We start from the raw sequence: 19,872 nt of genomic DNA, 5'->3' as shown, positions 1-19,872 counted from the left end.
TGCAGACATTTCCCAAGGCAGTGTAAATTAGTTTTAGGAGCCTTGCTATCAACATATGCTTCCCAGAAGTTCACATAGCACCTCTATAAAGATATCCTTTTACACACAAAGTTTGTGAATGACACAATTCAACCTAGAAAGAGTTCATAGCTTACAATGGCAGCAACCAGACTCCAATTCACCTCCCAATTTTAAAAAGAGAGAATTAAATTATAACACCTCACTTTAGTATATTTATTATGTATAGAGAAGTTGAAATATTGTTTATAAAGTTCTGCTGTATGGCTTCGGTTCATTTTTGAAACATTCTCTTCCATAAAAGCATAACATGTGAGTATGAATAGACAATGTAACCCCCCCCCCAAAAAAAATCTAGTCTTGGTTCAACACTGGAAACCTCCAGATTTTACACTGGAGGCTCACAAAACTCTTCCTTCTGCGTAGTAAGTTAACACACTAACACACACAAGCACACCTTCCTTCCTCTCTGCTATAAAAAACAAAAATGTGAAATACGTTTTAACATCCAAAAGGCGCTCCAACCTCAACATGTTTTACGATCAGCAAATGTACCATATAAAAATCATGTCACCTGAATGTTTTAAACAGTTGTAAACAATCACAAGTACAAGTCAGAGGATGTGAAGAAGTATACAAATGTGTCCTGAGACAACATATTTGAAGAAAGGCTTGGTTGCAGCAAAGAGGGTGCCTTAGCATTGAAAAGGTCACATTGCGATATGGCTTGTTGCCATTTTCTGCTTCTGTAACATCAATGTATATCTGATGTTATAAGAACTAAAAAAAAAGCAAGAATGATGATTACAGTTAAATTTATTTTGAAGTTAGTTTGGTGAGCAAAATTTCTCCCTTTGACAAGATAAATCAGAATCCACTTATGGTGACTTTTACAGATGGGAGGATCTGAAGAGCAAGAGACAATGCCCTTTTAACCTTCAAATGCATTACTATCATATATACTGGCAAGAGTCCTTAGTAAGGGATTTGTTGAGGTATTTCTGCAGGTCTTATTCCCACCCCCACATAGAAAAGTCTGAAGAAATTCTAGCAGTCTTGACAGACTCAGCCGTAAGAATCAAACATGACAAGGGCAAAACGCTACACAGCTAACAGTATGCACAAAGAACAGGGGGGGAATTAATCATAGAATCGAAATCCAAAACAATTATTGGAAACAGAAAATCCAGGAAATGTTTATAATTGTAGGTAAAGACAAGAGGACGCATTCTAAATCCATTATATTAAGTGAAAGATTCTGCCACCGTTTCACGTGAAAAGGCTTGCGTTTGAAGTGTTGTGCATACCATTACGAATAGGAAAAGCAACGTTTCACATCTACACACATGCACACTCAATATACAGTCGATGTGTACCTGGGAGGCTCAGACCTTTAAAGACTGCATCAGTTATTCTCACCTCTCAAGTACGTTAGACAATCTATGTGTTTTGAGGAGACCCACACAGTTAACAGAAGTGGGACAGTATAAATGTATAAAAAATGGACTTGGACTGAGACAAGCCCCAATCCAGACACACACACTTGTGCAACAAAGACCTGGATACAGGAATATCATTGGCATTGTCAGCAATCATTGCCTATTTTGCAGTAGAAGTGTAAACTTGTGTGCCAAATGCAGTCAGTCACAAACACCCTTGGCTGTTCACACGTAGAGATCGAAAAGGACTTCCATGTGGAAGTAAGCTTCCACATAAGACTATCCTTGCAGCAAATCCTGCAAGATAACCAATTTTTATTATCAGTGGCAGAACAAGTGGTAGAACATTTTAGTTTAGGTACATGGCATTGAAGTTTAACGCTACATCTGCCCGAGGTTCTATCCCTATGAGTGATGCAGAGTCCTTAAATGTTGATGCTTTCCCCCAAGGATGCTAAGAGATATTCAACTTTCCCACAGCCTGAAGCCCAATTAAGTCAATTCCCCCACCTGCAAAAAGCACTAGGGTATGCTATCATTAAGACAGCAACAAATAACAGGTTATGTAATACACTAATCTTAATACCTGTGTTAAATGGATAGCTTAAACTGAAGTTTTAAAGAGATCATAGTGAACTGGGCTTCGTGTCCCATCTATTCCACAAACTGCTTGTGATCCTAAAGTTTTCCAGACAGCACATTCTTGTTCTGCATGGAGAAATATTTGAAATATAGTAAGGTCTTAAGCTTCATGGTTGCCAACCAGCATCACTTTCAGCCATGGCAAATTCAGAACGTATGTTCTGCCATGCTCGGTCAACTACAAAGGACCATTAGAAACCATAAGTATGCTGAAATCCATTGGAGGATTATGACATTATATTCTAAAGGGTACGCCATCCGTAACAAAGTTTCACGAAACACGTACGTTCACTCAAACCCCACTTACAAGGAAAATATAGAGTATCTTGTTTCATTCATTAACAGCTTTCAGTCACAGTATATGAGAAACATCTTTATTACCTGCACTTTTTCTACTGGTATAATTCAGTTATACTACATCTCATCTAAAGATATGCACTGAAAAATATAACCCAAGGTAATAATTGCAGCCACACATCAGAAGCATACAGAAAATTCAGTTCTGTCCTTTGACACCATTTTCAAACTTTTATTCACTCTCTTGGATGACTATAAATAAGTGTTTCCACTATGGAAAAGAAAGTTTAGCACAGTACATTTTCATGACTGGGGAATGGATTTTTTCTGAAGATCTCTTCAAAAAGGGCAAAAAGTTAGAAAAAAAAGTGAATGTTGTAATACAGTTCTTTATAAAGTCCCTTGTAAAAATTAAAAAATTAAGAAAAAAATAATACACAAGGCCCAAGATGATTTATTGCTTTTCTTCAGTTTTCTCCTTGACTTCTTTCTCCGATTCTTTGATCTCCTCCTTTACAGAAAGTTCTTCTAGTTTCTCGGCAACTTTATCAGCACTATCATTTTTTTCTGTTCCTGCTAAAAAATGTTTAAAGATATTATTAGACAGTGCAGTAGGTAATACGGAAACATGTCAAAAAGATCTGAGAGAACAATATAGTATTTTCTATGGTGTAATAATGCAAGAGTCAGTGTGGCGAATGCTGTGATTTGAACAGATAAGCCAGATTCAAAGCTCCGCTTATTGGGACAGCCTTGGGAAAGCTGTTACGTTTTTGCTACATTTCTACTGTTGTAACATGCAATAACCCACCCTATGCGTACTGCCCCAAGTTATTTGGAGGAAGCAGGGTAATTTGGTTAGGATAAAAGACACGCAACTACAGGCCTGGGAGGGAAGAAGGAAAAGGCATTGCTTGGTTCCTGACTTTCCAATTTCTCACATGCAGGTCCTTATGGCACTCAGATCATAAGCAGCCGAGTTTTTAAAAAAGATACAGTGGTACCTCTGGATGCGAACGGGATCCATTCCGGAGCCCCGTTCACATCCTGAAGGGAACGTAACACGCAACTGCGCGTCGCGTTTCGCCGCTTCCACGCATGGCGTCATTTTGAGCATCTGCGCATGTGGCGAAACCCGGAAGTAACGCGGTCTGTTACTTCCAGGTTGCCGCAGAGCGCAACCCGAAAATATTCATCCCGAAGCTACTTCAACCCAAGGTTACATTATTTGAAAAGTAGAAGCCCTCTACTGCAACATGTCTATGTTTTTATGCCTTCAGGGTAATCTGCAGGAAAAAGTAATGCTTCATAGTTTGAAAAACCATTAACTCAAAGGGGGAGGGGAGAATCTCCCCTCCTTACTCGGAAGATTTTGAAGTGCTAACCATTAATACAATTTTAATTACAAAGCAACTAGCTATTCCACTGTAACAAAATGCTGCAAGAAAGAAATAATTTTGGAATGTTCTGCTATATATATATGAATTTGTATCCATGCAGAGCTATGACGCAGCTATATGAAAACCAGACACTTCAGTGAGAATAACACTTCATGTCCTGATGAGTACATAGAAAGTCAATTGAATACTAAGAGTCTCTCTTAAAAAATCCCAACGTCAAGATTTTTAAAACTGGTAACATTTCTATACCTCAAATTCATCAGTAATAATGAAGCACCTGGAATCATAGAATTGTGGATTGGAAAGGACAAAAAGGGTCATCTGTACCAAGATCAATTGAAACGGACTTCCACAAGTAGGGAAAGTGTTCACAACATCCTGGATTACTCTAGCAGGCCTAAAAAGCACCGTGACTGAATATTGCAGTCAGGCACAGAGTGAGCCTGCTATTAAGCATAAAAATGAAGATTGCTTACCTGTTAATCATGGCCCTGAACACTTGATGTAAGAGCCCTGTGCAATCAGACCAAAGGTCTATCTAGTCTAGCATCCTGTTCTAACAGGGGCCAACCAGATACTTATGAGAGGCTCACAAGCAGGACACAAATCTAACAACGCTCCTGCGTAACTCCCCCATTATGACTAACAGCCATTAAGAGCATCCTCTATGACTGCCTGATCCTCTTCTAAAGGCATCCGTGTTGGTGGTGATTATCACATATTGTGGTAATAAATTCCGTACCTATACAGTGGCACCTTGGTTTACGAATTTAATCCATTCCAGAAGTCCGTTCTTAAACCAAGGCGTGCTTTCCCATAGCAGCGGGGGACTCAATAACAGGAAGCGAAACATGTTCTGCTTCCAAGGCAAAGTTCACAAACCAAAACACCTACTTCTGGGTTTGCAGCATTCTTAATCCAAGATGTTCATAAACCACGGTATGACGGTAACTGAGAAGAGTTTCCTTTGCTTCCCCTCTCACATGTCAGAAACAGAAACAAGGCACAAACACTGAGGGCCATTTGAAAAGCAGAAATCATGTACAGGCAAGCCAAGAGCATCAGAGCACAATGGAATTCCCCTAAGATAAAGAATGCTGTACAAGTCTTTCACTTCACATGTAACATGTCATGCCAAGGTTATCATATGAAAGACCTGCAATACCCTAGATGATCTGTGATTTGGATGGCTGATGGCTTTAGCACAACTCAAAAAATACCGTATTTTTTGCTCTATAAGACTCACTTTTTCCCTCCTAAAAAGTAAGGGGAAATGTGTGTGCATCTTATGGAGCGAATGGAGGCTGCGCAGCTATCCCAGAAGCCAGAACAGCAAGAGGGATCGCTGCTTTCGCTGCGCAGCAAACAGGAAGCGAAACATGTTCTGCTTCCAAGGCAAAGTTCACAAACCAAAACACCTACTTCTGGGTTTGCAGCATTCTTAATCCAAGATGTTCATAAACTAAGCTGTTCTTAAACCAAGGTACCACTGTATGTGTTTTGCAAAGTACTTCTTTTTGTCTATCCCGAATCTCCATCTGTGTTCTTTAGGGAAGTCGCAAAAATTCAACTTATCCTTGATCGTGGCTACTGAGCTACTTATTGGTTATCTGCCATCAGGCTGCAATCACTCATATCACAACTTCATTTCCTTATCAGCTGCTTGCAGGGCAGAGACATCCAACAAGGTGACAGAGATCCAGGTGTCAAGTAATCCTGTCAATTGTGGCTGAGAGTTCCCTGGTCATAAGAAAACCATGTTTGATAGTGAACGTCCAGTTTGACTAGTGAGTGATGCGCAAGGAACTGAGATCAAGCACTGAAAACCATTTCTTTAGAAGACTATAGTAAGCCCCACTTGTATCAAATGGAGAAAACAGTGAGTACAGTCGTACGTTGGTTGTCAAACGTAACCCGTTCTGGAAGTCCATTCGACTTCTGAAAACATTTGCAAACCAAGGTGTGGCTTCAGATTGGCTGCACTCAACCGGAAGCTGCGTCGGATGTTCGGCTTCCAAAAACATTTGCAAACCACAACACTTACTTCCAGGTTTACGGCATTCAGGAACCAAAATGTACAAGTACCAAGGCTTTCAGGAGCCACGGTATGACGGTAACTGAGAAGAGTTTCCTTTGCTTCCCCTCTCACATGTCAGAAACAGAAACAAGGCACAAACACTGAGGGCCATTTGAAAAGCAGAAATCATGTACAGGCAAGCCAAGAGCATCAGAGCACAATGGAATTCCCCTAAGATAAAGAATGCTGTACAAGTCTTTCACTTCACATGTAACATGCCATGTCAAGGTTATCATATGAAAGACCTGCAATACCCTGGATGATCTGTGATTTGGATGGCTGATGGCTTTAGCACAACTCAAAAAATACCGTATTTTTTGCTCTATAAGACTCACTTTTTCCCTCCTAAAAAGTAAGGGGAAATGTGTGTGCATCTTATGGAGCGAATGGAGGCTGCGCAGCTATCCCAGAAGCCAGAACAGCAAGAGGGATCGCTGCTTTCGCTGCGCAGCAAACAGGAAGCGAAACATGTTCTGCTTCCAAGGCAAAGTTCACAAACCAAAACACCTACTTCTGGGTTTGCAGCATTCTTAATCCAAGATGTTCATAAACTAAGCTGTTCTTAAACCAAGGTACCACTGTATGTGTTTTGCAAAGTACTTCTTTTTGTCTATCCCGAATCTCCATCTGTGTTCTTTAGGGAAGTCGCAAAAATTCAACTTATCCTTGATCGTGGCTACTGAGCTACTTATTGGTTATCTGCCATCAGGCTGCAATCACTCATATCACAACTTCATTTCCTTATCAGCTGCTTGCAGGGCAGAGACATCCAACAAGGTGACAGAGATCCAGGTGTCAAGTAATCCTGTCAATTGTGGCTGAGAGTTCCCTGGTCATAAGAAAACCATGTTTGATAGTGAACGTCCAGTTTGACTAGTGAGTGATGCGCAAGGAACTGAGATCAAGCACTGAAAACCATTTCTTTAGAAGACTATAGTAAGCCCCACTTGTATCAAATGGAGAAAACAGTGAGTACAGTCGTACGTTGGTTGTCAAACGTAACCCGTTCTGGAAGTCCATTCGACTTCTGAAAACATTTGCAAACCAAGGTGTGGCTTCAGATTGGCTGCACTCAACCGGAAGCTGCGTCGGATGTTCGGCTTCCAAAAACATTTGCAAACCACAACACTTACTTCCAGGTTTACGGCATTCAGGAACCAAAATGTACAAGTACCAAGGCTTTCAGGAGCCACGGTATGACGGTAACTGAGAAGAGTTTCCTTTGCTTCCCCTCTCACATGTCAGAAACAGAAACAAGGCACAAACACTGAGGGCCATTTGAAAAGCAGAAATCATGTACAGGCAAGCCAAGAGCATCAGAGCACAATGGAATTCCCCTAAGATAAAGAATGCTGTACAAGTCTTTCACTTCACATGTAACATGCCATGTCAAGGTTATCATATGAAAGACCTGCAATACCCTGGATGATCTGTGATTTGGATGGCTGATGGCTTTAGCACAACTCAAAAAATACCGTATTTTTTGCTCTATAAGACTCACTTTTTCCCTCCTAAAAAGTAAGGAGAAATGTGTGTGCATCTTATGGAGCGAATGGAGGCTGCGCAGCTATCCCAGAAGCCAGAACAGCAAGAGGGATCGCTGCTTTCGCTGCGCAGCAATCCCTCTTGCTGTTCTGGCTTCTGGGATTCAGAATATTTTTTTTGTTTTCCTCCTCCAAAAACTAGGTGCGTCTTATGGTCTGGTGCGTCTTATGGAGCGAAAAATACGGTACCACTAGCTTGTCAGAAAAGCTTATAGGATGCTGGAAATGGGAACTGCTTCAAACATACAGGTCCCCATTGTCTCTTTCAGCTACTGTAGCTAGGGATGTAATTTGCTATGTCTCTGTTTTTAACGTGAAAAGCTATTATCCTGCCTAGGGGTGGTGAAACTACTGGTTGAGAAACTTATTTTTTTGAAATATTCTGAACGTAGAAGTCACTGTTTTTAAGAAATCTCAGGCTTTGAGCTGTGCTTAAATTTCAATAAATTTGTTACGTACTAGAATAATTACATGCCTGGCCAAGGGAAAAGGTGCTATCTATAACACATTCCTTAATTATATAGAATTATAGAATGCCATTAGTTGGTCATCCTTTTTCTGGCTTATATATTTAGGAAATGTTTTGTATTTTTCTACTTTTATACAATCATAGAATTTAGTTGGAAGGGATCCAAAGGGCCATCTGCTCCAATCCCCTGCGATGCAGGAATCTCAACGGGATCATACATAACAGAAGGCCATCAAGCCTCTGCTAAAACAACCTCCAAGGAAGAAGAGTTCATCAACTCTCATTGGAGTCTGTTCCACTTTCAAATAGCTCTTATTGTCAGAATTTTCTTCTTTTGTTTAATTGGAATTTCCTCTTGTAACTTGAATCCATTGGTTCGGAACCTAGCCTCTGGAGCAGAAGAAAACAAGCTTGTTCCCTCTTCCATGTGACAGTCCTTTAGGCATTTGAAGATGGCAATCATAACTCCTCTCAGTCTCCTCTTTTCAAAGCTAAACATACCCAATTCTCTCAACCATTTCCCATAAGGCTTGGTTTCCAAACTCCTGATCATCTTGGTTGCCCTCCTCTGCTTGTCAATAACCTTATTAAATTGTGGTGCCCAGAACTGGACTTGGTACTCCAGATGTGTTCTGACCAAGGCAAGACCAACAGAGCAGGATGAATACTTCCTTTGATCAGGACACTATACTTGCCTTGGGAGATTTGAATTCATTTAAAATAACTAGGTGCTCCCATGCCTAGGTGCTCTTTTCCTATTGTGGGCTGCAGGCTCCCTCCTTGCAACATTTATTATTCTGTTATCACCAGGTTGGGCACTGCTTTTCTTTTGGGTGAAGACAGAGGCAAAGTAGGTGTTGAGCAGTTCTGCCTTCTCTGTCACCCAATAAAATTTCTGTCTTTTCCATGCAGAGGACCCACTACTTGCCTGTTGTTCTTCTTGCTTTGAACATAGCCAAATAAACTTACTTTATTATTTTTAACGTCTCTTGCAAACCTGAGCTTTGGCCCACCTGACCTTCTCCCTGCAACTGTTGGCTACTCTCCTTTGTGATTGCCCCTTTCTTCCATTTCTTATATATGTCTTTCTTAAATCTCAGCTCATCTGTAAGCACCTTATGCAGCTACATCAGTTTCTTTAGAAGTTTCCCACTTTTCTTGTTGGAATGGTCTGCCTTTGTATCTTCAATATTCCACTTTTTAAAAAACTCTTCCTTCTCTTTGAGTATTTCTTCTCTTTGAGTATTCCTTAAGCTTTTTGAGATCAGCCTTCTTAAAAGTCTAGAGCACATGTCTGACTACACTCAGATTTCTCTTGCCTCTGTATCATTTGTCAATCTCTTCCTGCTAAGTAACAGGTCCAAGAGAGATGATCCTCTTGTTGCTTCTTCCACCGTCTTGCACTTTCCTTCCCTTCAGCAGGTTTCTGGAGCAACACCTCCGTTTCCTGTGCGCAAGTTAAGCTGTTATCCTCAGTACCAGGTGTCTCCTTGTAGTCTGCAATGTCCTCTCCCTCTTTCTCAGGGTTTAATTTAAAGCTTTCCTGATCAGGTTCATAAGACTCTTAGCAAAAGCACTCTTGCCAACTGCCATGGGGTACAACCCATCTCTTGCCAGACATCCTTCCTCAAAGAAGAAAAGAACATGATCCAAGAAGCTACACCTTTCCTGACATCACCTGTGCCACCAATACTTTACTTCCAGCATTTTCCTCTTCCTGTGCCCCAATCTTCAACAGGAAAGAGTGATGAAAATATCACCTGTGCCCCAAGGCCCTTCAGCTTCCTGCCCAGAGTGTCAACGTCCCTTGCTATTATGCTGAAGACTACATCTAGCAGAATCATTTGTACCCATGAATCAGAAGGGGTTGTCACTGTCAGTGGGCTTTATAAAACTTGGCAACCTGTCTGTCACATAGTGAATTGTTGCGCCTGAAGACAGTTCACCACCCAATACATCCTGTTAAACCTGCACACTGCTGCCTCTGTCCCCCTCAGCAGGGAGTCACCTACCACCAACACACTTCTCTTCAACCTCTGGGGAGTGACAGGAATTGTTCTGCACACTGCACCTTCCACCATCACTTCTATGTATTCTGAGGTCTGCAACTACTGTACTTGCTCCTCTAGCCCAGAATTGGTGTCCAAGTTGAGGGCATGGAATTGATTTTGCAGCTCCAGTGTCAAAGCATGGTTCCTGACAGTACTGCTTCTGTCTGTCATGTTCCTCCGGGGCATTCGTTTCCTGCAATGGGCAATCTTCCTCCTTCCTAGGGGCACCCCACCTGTGTTGCTGTTCCAAGAGAGTCCACTCTGCTCTAATGAGAAATTCCTCACCTTGCCCAGTAGCTTGAAGTGTGGCTAGGCGGGTCTCAAGTTGCTCTATCTTCTCCTTCAGCAAGGGAATCCGCTTGCACTGCTTGCAGGTGTAGTTTTCCACATTCTCAGGCATGAAGACAGACATGGCACAGGTGTTGCAGGTCACTTTAGTAGCTCCCTCGCTGTCCATGTCTCTTGGTCCTATGTACACTATAGCAAGTTAATTTTCTTATATACAGGTGTTAACAGAAAATTCTTTAGCAGTCACTGGCTGTGTTACATGCAACAATAAGGGAATAACCTTGGCTTAATAAATCGTACTGTGTACACGATGCGTGCTGGTGCACAGTTCTGCTCCCGCTTCATTACTCCCCTGACATGAACAGTTAAACAAACTAGAAAAGGAATAATTTAGAACTGTGTCCAAACCAGGCTTGTGGCTTGTTTCTCCTTATGAAAATCTTGTCAGTTCTCAGCAATTTATAAAGGTAAATGTAAAGGGACCCCAGACCATTAGGTCCAGTCATGGCCGACTCTGGGGTTGCAGCGCTCATCTTGCTTTATTGGCCGAGGGAGCCGGCATACAGTTTCCGGGTCATGTGGCCAGCATGACTAAGCTGCTTCTGGCGAACCAGAGCAGCACACGGAAACGCCGTTTACCTTCCCGCTGGAGCGGTACCTATTTATCTACATGCACTTTGATGTGCTTTCGAACTGCTAAGTGGGCAGGAGCAGGAACCAAGCAACGGGCACTCACCCCGTCGCGGGGATTCGAACTGCCGACCTTCTGATCAGCAAGTCCTAGGCTCTGTGTTTTAACCCACAGCGCCACCCGCGTCCCACAGCGATTTATACTGGCTAATTGGTTTCCGGGTTCAGTTCAAGCCTGAAAACCCTTAATGACTTGGGACCTGGATACCTTAGGAACCACCTTCTTTCGTGTGTCCCTTCTCACACACTCCAATATCATCTAGAACCTGAGGGACAAGACTGGTGTCTGCCAGTAGTAGGGCTTGATTTGTTTAACTATGCATGTGAAACAGATTAAGGTTGAACGCACTAGCACAGAGCTCATACAAGTACAATTTATTAAGTCCAGGCTCTTTGCTTGTTGTGAACACAGTCAATATGGCAAATGAGTTAGTCATCGCTGGATATGTAAACAATGTGTGCTGGACTTCTTATGCAAAGTCCATGTATCTTGTTTATATTTCCAACTGTTCTCCAAGATTACATACTGTTTCTTGCAACTGCCATATTTTTAGTACCTTACCTGAAAGCCAGATTGTCTATCCTCAAAACAGCATATAAGAGAGTGCTAACAATGCACAATTTGCTTCTCGCTTTAGCAATAAATTGATTTGAATAAAGTTAACTAAACTTTATTTTGTACAATCAACTGCCTGCCTACTGTTTCATAAGAAGGATTTCTTAAGTGTCTGAAAGTCAGTTGCTCTGACATGCAAAAACGAGATAGCATGTCACTTTCTGACATTGCTAAGCTGTGGGGTATGATCAAGAAATTCTAAAATTAGGTAAACAGCAAGACGAGACAGTAACGCTGAAAGGTTCAGAGATGCATGTTGCTGAAGATAATGGAAAAAGGCAAAACCGCCTCAGTGCAAGCCTCTTTAACTCTTACATTTCTGCTAAAGTAAATGAGGATCTACAAGAGGGTCTAAAACGTGGTATATCGTACATATATAAAATGCTAGTTATAAAATGAGAGTTCAGGGGTTTTTGCAGAATTGTTTGCAGTCTCCTGACTGCAGTATTCCTTCATCAGAAGAAAACAAATTCTTACCTTTCTTTCCCTTGTCAACCTCATTTCTACATTCTTCAAATTTTGCCTTGAATTTCTGTGCATCTGTTTTAAGGAAATAAAGTATCATAAAATATGCTGCAATGGATCTAGACACAACTTAAAGTAAACGTTTTTTTCTCTGGTACCTCAGATTGCATAAACACTCATCCTCTTTGTATCAAGACCAGAGCTTTCCAAACTTTTGATGTTTGCAAGACACTTTTTAGACATGCATCATTTTGAGACACAGTAATTCAGTTTCACTAGCAAACCAGAGGTTAAACTAACCCATTTCCTGCCCCAGGAGGAGCATGGAGAATGTTTGTGTGACACACCTACATACTGCAGCTGACACACTAACGTATCGAGACACAGTTTGGAAAGCTCTGGTCTTGACAATGCCTATGATCTAGTAAAGCCACATGTACATATGCAGTCTACAGAGTATCTGAGTTTCTAGAACTGTTTATACATTTCAGTGTAAAATGCCCTCTTTGATGTTTTGCTGGACAAGTAGGTGCAGTGGAGATTTGTATCATAAGACCTACTGATTAACTAGATCTTAAACTAGAGTTCATGTACTAGCATCACTGCCAGATTTTTCTTTAATAGAGTTAATATTAGCAAAAAGGATTTCTGATAAAGATAGCACCTCAATACTTTCATAACTATAATACAATGGAAGTTGTCAGGTGGTTTACCGTTACACTACATTAGCAAAAATGACCACTTGAGGTCACTGTTGCTCAATGCTAGATAATGAAAAATGTCATTCATCAAAAAAGGCATTTTTATTCCATAGGCCAGAAAACAAGAAACAAAGGCCTGTGTCTGATTTGCTTTCCCCCATCCCCGACTTCAAGTCCGTAAAGCCAATTTCACACTATGCACAGAAAGTAAGGTTGTGCTCCATTTCCCTGGGTTTACTGAATGGCTTACATGCAACAGCTAACTATGCTCCTCACTGGCACACCACGAGAAGGAATCAACACAGAACCTGAAGGTTGCTATGGTAGTAAGTCAATACTTTTTATAGAAATAACAGCTACATTTGGCCAGGACATATGAGAGCAGAACACAATAATCTTTGCTTCCACTTGTTAAGAGGCAAGGATTTAAGGACCTCTAAAATCCTATCAATCCAAAAAGTAAATCCAGTATACTTAATTTGCTTGCCCACAATTTGCATGTGACCTATAAATTTTTTCTGAAATAGCCCAGACTGCCTACTTTATAGAAGTCATGAGACGTGCTCTTTAGGCCTGTCAACCCTGTTGAAGTATTAACAGAGTACTAGCACAGAGGATAGCCTGTTTCATTACAGAAAAATGTGATGCAATGAAATACAAAACATTCAGTTTACACCCACTTCACATGTCTTCATACATACAGAGCAATTTTAAGTGATCAAAGTTATGTTGCTTTTAACTTACTTTCTGCATTTAAAAACCGAATTGCCAGAAGTTCTGGCTTAGGACTCTCATCTGCGAAATCAGCATGTGTATTCCACACCCATGCCCTGTCACTTCCTGCATTGGGCTTCAGCTCCATTACAGGTGTAACTAGAAAGGAAAAGCCGGGGCAGGAAGAGAGAGAAAAAAGTTGCTGGGCACAGGAAGTACTAGAGCAAACAACACAGCCTCCTTAACTGTCTGCCTGAAGATATCTACCTTATCAGCAACATAAAAGATTGTTAAAAATGCATTTAAGTTCTAGTCTAGCCTATTTATCAATGGATGCATGACTAGATTTTATTCACAATTAAGACTGCATTCCAGAATCTTGACGCTACCCTTTAGGACTAGTTTTCTGAAACCCTACTACATAGTGTGGCATGTTTTTCATGCTATTATTGTTAAGACATGTGAAGGTTTCACTGCCATTTTTTAACTAAAGAAGGTTGGACTATAAATGACTGGGCCATGCGTAGTTTTCTTCATTTGCACAGCACGGTTCCCCTGCCTTGCTTAAAGCTATTTGCATGCCTTTGTGAAATATCTCATGTCTGCTTGTGGCATACTGGATTATATTTGGAGGTTGTATCTGAAGGACATTTGCTAAGAGAAGGTAAACTACATAGCTTCTTGATCCTTTTAACCCCCAACATCGCACCAACTGATGACGCAGGCAGAAGCTCGCTGTGCAAGTGGCCTTGGGTATAACGCTTCCTTAGTAACCAGAACCAGAAGGACCTTCACCACCTTCTGTCCCTATTATTAATTTCCTTTCTTGCTATTACAGCAAAATAAGTAGTACTGTACAACAAGTGCAGTGTACCAAATCACATACTGTAATGATTTGCACAGATTTTTAGGGTTTTATCTCTCCTCATCAAGAGACGAATGGTCCCCTTCTCTTTGTGCTTCAGAAGCTTTACATCACCAGTGCCTCGTTCTTTCCATTCGGGAAGATCATTTTCCGATGCGAAGCGGAAGAGTTTTGCTCGCCTTTTGGGGAGGGACACAAAATGAAAACAAGGCATAGCTTAGTTTATGCATGGAACTTTTCACCAGATTTTTCACAGAACTGCGATCTCTTAACATGAATGCTCCATATGAATGTACATTTGATATGCTTCCCTCCCCTAGACCATTTGTTTCCCCAATATTTTCTCTCAAAAAACACACACAAGTTGTTGTGGGGGACATACTAATCCTTACTAAAGACAGTAGTACTAGGCTTCTAGTTTACTATAGGTATATTGGGAAGAAATAGCTGTTGGAACAAGATAGTCTCTCTTTTCATATGTATATGTATTTTTATAGTATTGCTTTATTTTACACTTTCAAGTTGCTTTGGGGCATTCTGTTGTGGGATGTGATTCATAAATTCAATGAACTAACTGGCCTGAAAATTGACATTCCTTATATGATAGAAAACACTAGTTTCTGTCACAGAAAAGGAAACCAACTTTGCACTCCTCGTTTCTAGGTAAGTGGATGACTGTTCAGTAAAAAGAAAGAAAGAAAGAAAGAAGATAGCCCTTCTATCTCACCGAGAATTGCTACAGAATAAAGCCTTAAGTTGCTGAATACAGACAACCACGTTAAAAGTTTGGCCATTCGAAGATTTACAATGCCATCTAGAAAAAGACAGTTGTACTGACTCAATCCCATATACCAAAGCTTGGACACTATTTTCTGACATTTTGGTGGCCTAATAAAGGCACTGCCCTAGACAACATGTATGCCTTGCCAATGTGCACATGCTGCAACCCATCAGCATATTAATATGCCCCAACCCAAAGTTTGGAAGTTACTGACGCACCATTCTTATTGTACTTACATCTTAAAGAGTTCTTCCTCATCTTCTTCAAGAGTTTTAATCTCTTGCTCAGGAAGAGAAACTATGGGCTCAAACTGAGGGTCATGGTTAGAATCATCTACGTTGTCAGGTGCTAAGTCATGCTCCTCATGTGTGTCCTGTGGAAAAAGTCACATGATGAACCTTAAAACAAAATTGCTAAGAGGCTTGATATTTAATTCAAAAAGACCCCCAATAATAAAAATGCAAGATCTTATGAACTTGCACATCTTAGCCATTTAATCCAATTTTTCTATTTTGGTCTGGAAGTGATAGTTGCATTCATTTTACTAATTAATGTAACAAGTATATACATCAGCCAGCCTAGGCAAGCAGGAATTCCATGCTGATGAATGAGCTGGTGGAGGGGGCTCCAGCCCTCCTCTAGTCTGCTTGTTAGAGGTGGCTTGCAGCCCACACTTTCATCCTCACCACAAAGAAATGGGAGCTTTCCCCTCTTTGGAAGCCAGCAACTTTAAGGGCTGAGGACATGGTTCACTCATCCACATGCCTTTTGATACCAATGACAATGCGATGCTCATGGATTAGCTCAGTGTTAAGAACTGGTGGTATTGTTTTTCATTGTTTTTTTCCTACTCAAAGGACCAGTTTCAGAGTTGCACTGAGTGACATGGCCTCCTGATAATTATGTTATGGGGTGTGCAAGGTGCCATCTTCTCTCCAATGCTGTTTACTTATATGAAGTTGCTTGAAACAGTAATTAGAAATATTGTCATCAATAAGCTGATGACAGCCACCTCTATTTCTCAGTAACATCTGTGTCAGGTGAGGCCATACAAGTCCAGAACCAGTGTCTCAATGCAGTGATGGTCTAAAACTGAATCTGGACAAGGCAGAAGTCCTGTGGGCAGGTGGTTCCCAAGTCAGAGAACTGGAATGCTGGCCTACCCTGGATAGGTCTGCACTCTTCCAAAGGAGCAAGTGTGTAACAATGGGATGTTTTGTCAGCTTTGAACTGAAGGACCTGGTGGGCACAATGGCTAGGAGTACTCCCCCACCCCAGCTTTGGCTAGTGCACTAGCTATTATCATTTATGAACCAGGACAGCCTTGCTACTATGCCTCATGCATCAACCACCTCAAGACTGGATTACTGCAATGTGCTCTTAAGTGGGGCTGTTCTTAGGGTTGGTCTGGAAGCTGCAGCTAGAGCAAAATGCAGTGGCTGGGATGCTGACTGAGACATCCTACCATGTATCTGGAGGGCTGTGTTTGCCTATGCCTGCTTAAAAGTGTGGCAGTGGCTGCTAATATGCAACTAGAACAGGTTTAATGCTTTGGTCTTTACCTACAAAGCCATAAAAAACCTAGGACTAACTTACCTGAAGGAGCACCTTTCTGAAAATCAACCTAACTGGTCACTAAGATTCTTGGATGAGGAGGCCCTCCTAGTCATGTCACTGTCTACAGAGGCTCTTTAGAAGGTCAGTCTTTTTCAACAGTAGTACCCTCTCTGTGAAACCAGCTCCCTCTGAATACACCTACATTTATACAATTCTAGTGCTTGATGAAAAACCATTTATTTTCTGAAACTTTGGCTGGGCGGTAATGCCAATTTTTAACTTACCTGTTGTTGACCTAGCAGCTGCTGTTTAATCTGAATGGTGCCTGCTTGTTCTTACATATAAAAAGGCAATATAGAACAACTAGGATGCCAAGGACAGAAGGATCCTCCCAAGGACAGGGGATTGTGGTGTTAAGTTAATGTGTCTATTAGCAATGTGAGGCGTCAGAGAAGGTACAGCAGACACAACGTTTTTACTTGGTGATCAAAAGATGGGGTTGTAGAAACCAAACCAAGGAAATACAAATATCACTATTTTAAACACAGTTTTCTCTTTGTAGAGCGTGCACAACAAAGTTACTAAATTAAAACCAGTATTGTGGGATTTAAAGCAGTTTTACTGTGCTTAGTAGCTACTTTATCTTCTGGGCCAATTGTCAGATTTTTACTTGTGCCCTCCCACTGTTTAGTTTTCTTTTCCTACCCATCCCATTTCTTCTATCATGCCAAATGTATATAAACGAGCAAATCCGCAACCCTTTTTATATTGTGAAGGCCTGTGGCCTTAATGGATTCAACTGCCTCTTCCTCCAGCCAAGCGGGTGAACAGGACTGCATCCCTAGAAATACTTGGGTAAGCAAGGCAAGCAGCAGCAGCAGCAGCAGCAGCAGCAGCCACCTTCTGCATCCTGTCTGAAGCCTTATGACCCTGAGCGCGCTTTCAATGCGGGTGTGTTCTCCCTTATACTTTAAAAATTGAAATACTAACGAGAGGACATCGCTGTGACAAAACCGGGTTCTCTCCGAAGGAGAAGCGGGGATGGGCAGCCGAGCACGTGGGGCGGCCTCCTCCTCCAGCAGGCGGGGAGGGGGGGGGAGATCTCAGCACACCCCCACACCCCGGGGCTGGAGACAGAGAAGGGCCCAGTACACCCCCCACTCCCCCCCCAAAAAAGAGGGGGGGAGGTTTATAGAAATTATCACAAACCCAAGGGAACGCCACGTCCCAGCAAGCGCGAATCGCGCGCAGCACGTTGCTGCGGCGGCGGCCCTGCCTGCGCGAACTGGAGGAGGAGGATAGGAGGCCCCAGGCCTTGTTAAGACCGGGGGGGGGTTGGCGGGGAAAGAGAAACGGCTGCCAGGCAGCGCTGAGGCAGCCCGTGGAAAGCGGGAGGAGAAATAAGGGGCGTCAACGGATTAATAAACCTGAGGTGGGGGAGGGGGGATGAGTCAAGAGGGCGGCCTAGTCTCAGGCTTTCTCTCTCTCCAACCCCCCCCCCGCCCCCGGGACATCCTTTAACTGCTCCCCGCCCTCGATTTCGAGGCTCGCCGGCGCTTTTCGTCAACCCTCTCGAGTCTCACCTTCGTCTCGGCCATGGCGGGGGCTGGCGTGGCGTCGTCTCTTCCCTAAGGCTCGAGTGAGGCGCGTCTCTCGTCAAATGTAGCCGCTGCTTTTCTCTCTCCCGTTTCCCGCCGCGACCTTTCCCCCTGCCTGGCTTTTCGTCCCGTCCGTTCGACCGTGCGCCCGCCTCCCGGCCTACCCTTTCTGCCTCGCACGCTCCTTCAGCGCCGCGGCCGCTCCGCCTCCTCCTCCGTCGCTCGCGCTCCCCGCCCCCTCCTTCCGCCCCCCCTTCTTTCCCCCTCATTCCCGCAGCCCGCGCCGTTGCCGCAGGGGCTGATGGGAAAACGAGGCTCTTTAGTTCCCTCACGAGGGCTCGTGGCGCCACTGCAACCAGAGAGAGGGAGCGGGTTGGTGTAGCGCGCCAGGCAGGCCAGGGAGGCGCGCGGGCAAATGAGAGGACGGACTTTTTTTATTGGTTTTCACAACGTTATAAACAAACACATCAAACAAACAAACATAAATCATAGCCTTATTAAAAATCACACTTTGTAACATTGTTAAGTGACTTCCTCGCTTCCCCTTGGTTGAATTTCATTGCATGTCCTTTTAACGGTTTTCCAAATCAAAAATAACTGAGTATCTGAAGAAGTGTGCATGCACACGAAAGCTCATACCTAGAACTAACTCAGTTGGTCTTTAAGGTGCTACTGGAAAGAAAATTTTTTTTATTTTGTTTTGACCATGGCAGACCAACACGGCTACCTATCTGTAACTAAAAATAACTTAAACATTGACATCCTTAGATCTTCACATTATGAAATTAAACATATTAATTCATCAGTTAACTTAAATAAAATCCTAAGCCAATTAAGTATCTGCAAGCTGTTTTCAGTTAATTTCCCTTAATATATTTAACTAAGTGATCATTAAATTTGGAGATGACGGACTCTTTGCTGGGTCAGGCCCATGCCAATGGGTTACCTAAGCCCAGCATCGTATCGGCCAGCCGCCTGTTGTCCTCAAGCAGCAGCAGCCCTGTAGAAACAGCCTGCAGGCATCCTGAATGAAATTTCATTTTGTGTAGCCGGAGCCATTACGAAAGACATAAAATACAAAAACACACACAAAATAAAAACCAGACTTTCTGTCAGATAAGAGCTTGGCGGCCGCCCTTCTAAACGCATTAACCATCCCCACAAGGAAAAAAAATATTGTCGCTCTAAAAGCAAAACAGGCCATTTTTCTGAGGCAGAGGAGGACCCGTCCCCTAATAAAAAGTGAATCAAATGCCCACTCGATCTCCAAACCAAGAGACCTAAATCTTTGAAAAAAAGGCTGGTCAGAAATCCTCGCAGATTGGGCAAAACCAGTAAGTAGTGGGGCAAATCTGCAGGCACGTTTATCTCTACATGAGCCAAGTTCTAAAAGTACCCACTCCGTAATAATAATAATAACAATTTTATTTATACCCTGCCCACTCTGGGCGGCTTCCAACAAATCATAAAACCTCAGGAAAACATCAAAAAAGTGATGTAGTTCTCCTTGACATCTGGGTTTTCACTACCCAGTGAAGAACGCACCTTCACTATGTTATATTCGGCGCCTGCTAAAAACGTTCTTGTTTAGGCAAGTCTGCCCAGATATGTAGAAAGCTGACGTGTGTTTAATCAGGTTTTTTTAAAAAAAGTTTATTGT

General features: G+C 42.4%; 1 protein-coding gene across 5 annotated transcripts; it reads right to left on the bottom strand.

Annotated features, from left to right (window-relative positions):
* Positions 1 to 816: 816 nt before the first annotated feature.
* RANBP1 (RAN binding protein 1) lies at positions 817 to 18,426 on the bottom strand. Of its 5 annotated transcripts, none has more exons than XM_081842854.1 (7): positions 18,198 to 18,426; positions 15,294 to 15,430; positions 14,298 to 14,455; positions 13,442 to 13,570; positions 12,009 to 12,071; positions 10,223 to 10,414; positions 817 to 2,969 (listed from the first exon to the last, which is right to left on the bottom strand). In XM_081842854.1, exons 1-7 carry the CDS (start codon positions 18,210 to 18,212, stop codon positions 2,851 to 2,853), a joined length of 813 nt encoding a protein of 270 aa, XP_081698980.1. In that variant the 5' UTR covers positions 18,213 to 18,426; the 3' UTR covers positions 817 to 2,850. The 5 variants fall into 5 exon arrangements, with proteins under 5 accessions (XP_081698980.1, XP_081698979.1, XP_081698981.1 ...); XM_081842853.1 differs by having other exon boundaries at positions 817 to 2,972; positions 18,198 to 18,424; XM_081842855.1 differs by having other exon boundaries at positions 817 to 2,972; positions 10,223 to 10,405; positions 18,198 to 18,424.
* Positions 18,427 to 19,872: the final 1,446 nt, after the last annotated feature.

The sequence above is a fragment of the Podarcis erhardii genome (genome assembly GCF_964252035.2).
Source record: "Podarcis erhardii genome assembly, chromosome: 15".
Taxonomy (NCBI): domain Eukaryota; kingdom Metazoa; phylum Chordata; class Lepidosauria; order Squamata; family Lacertidae; genus Podarcis; species Podarcis erhardii.
The sequence above is the reverse complement of the archived record's forward strand: the minus strand, read 5'-3'. Positions and strand labels throughout refer to the sequence as shown.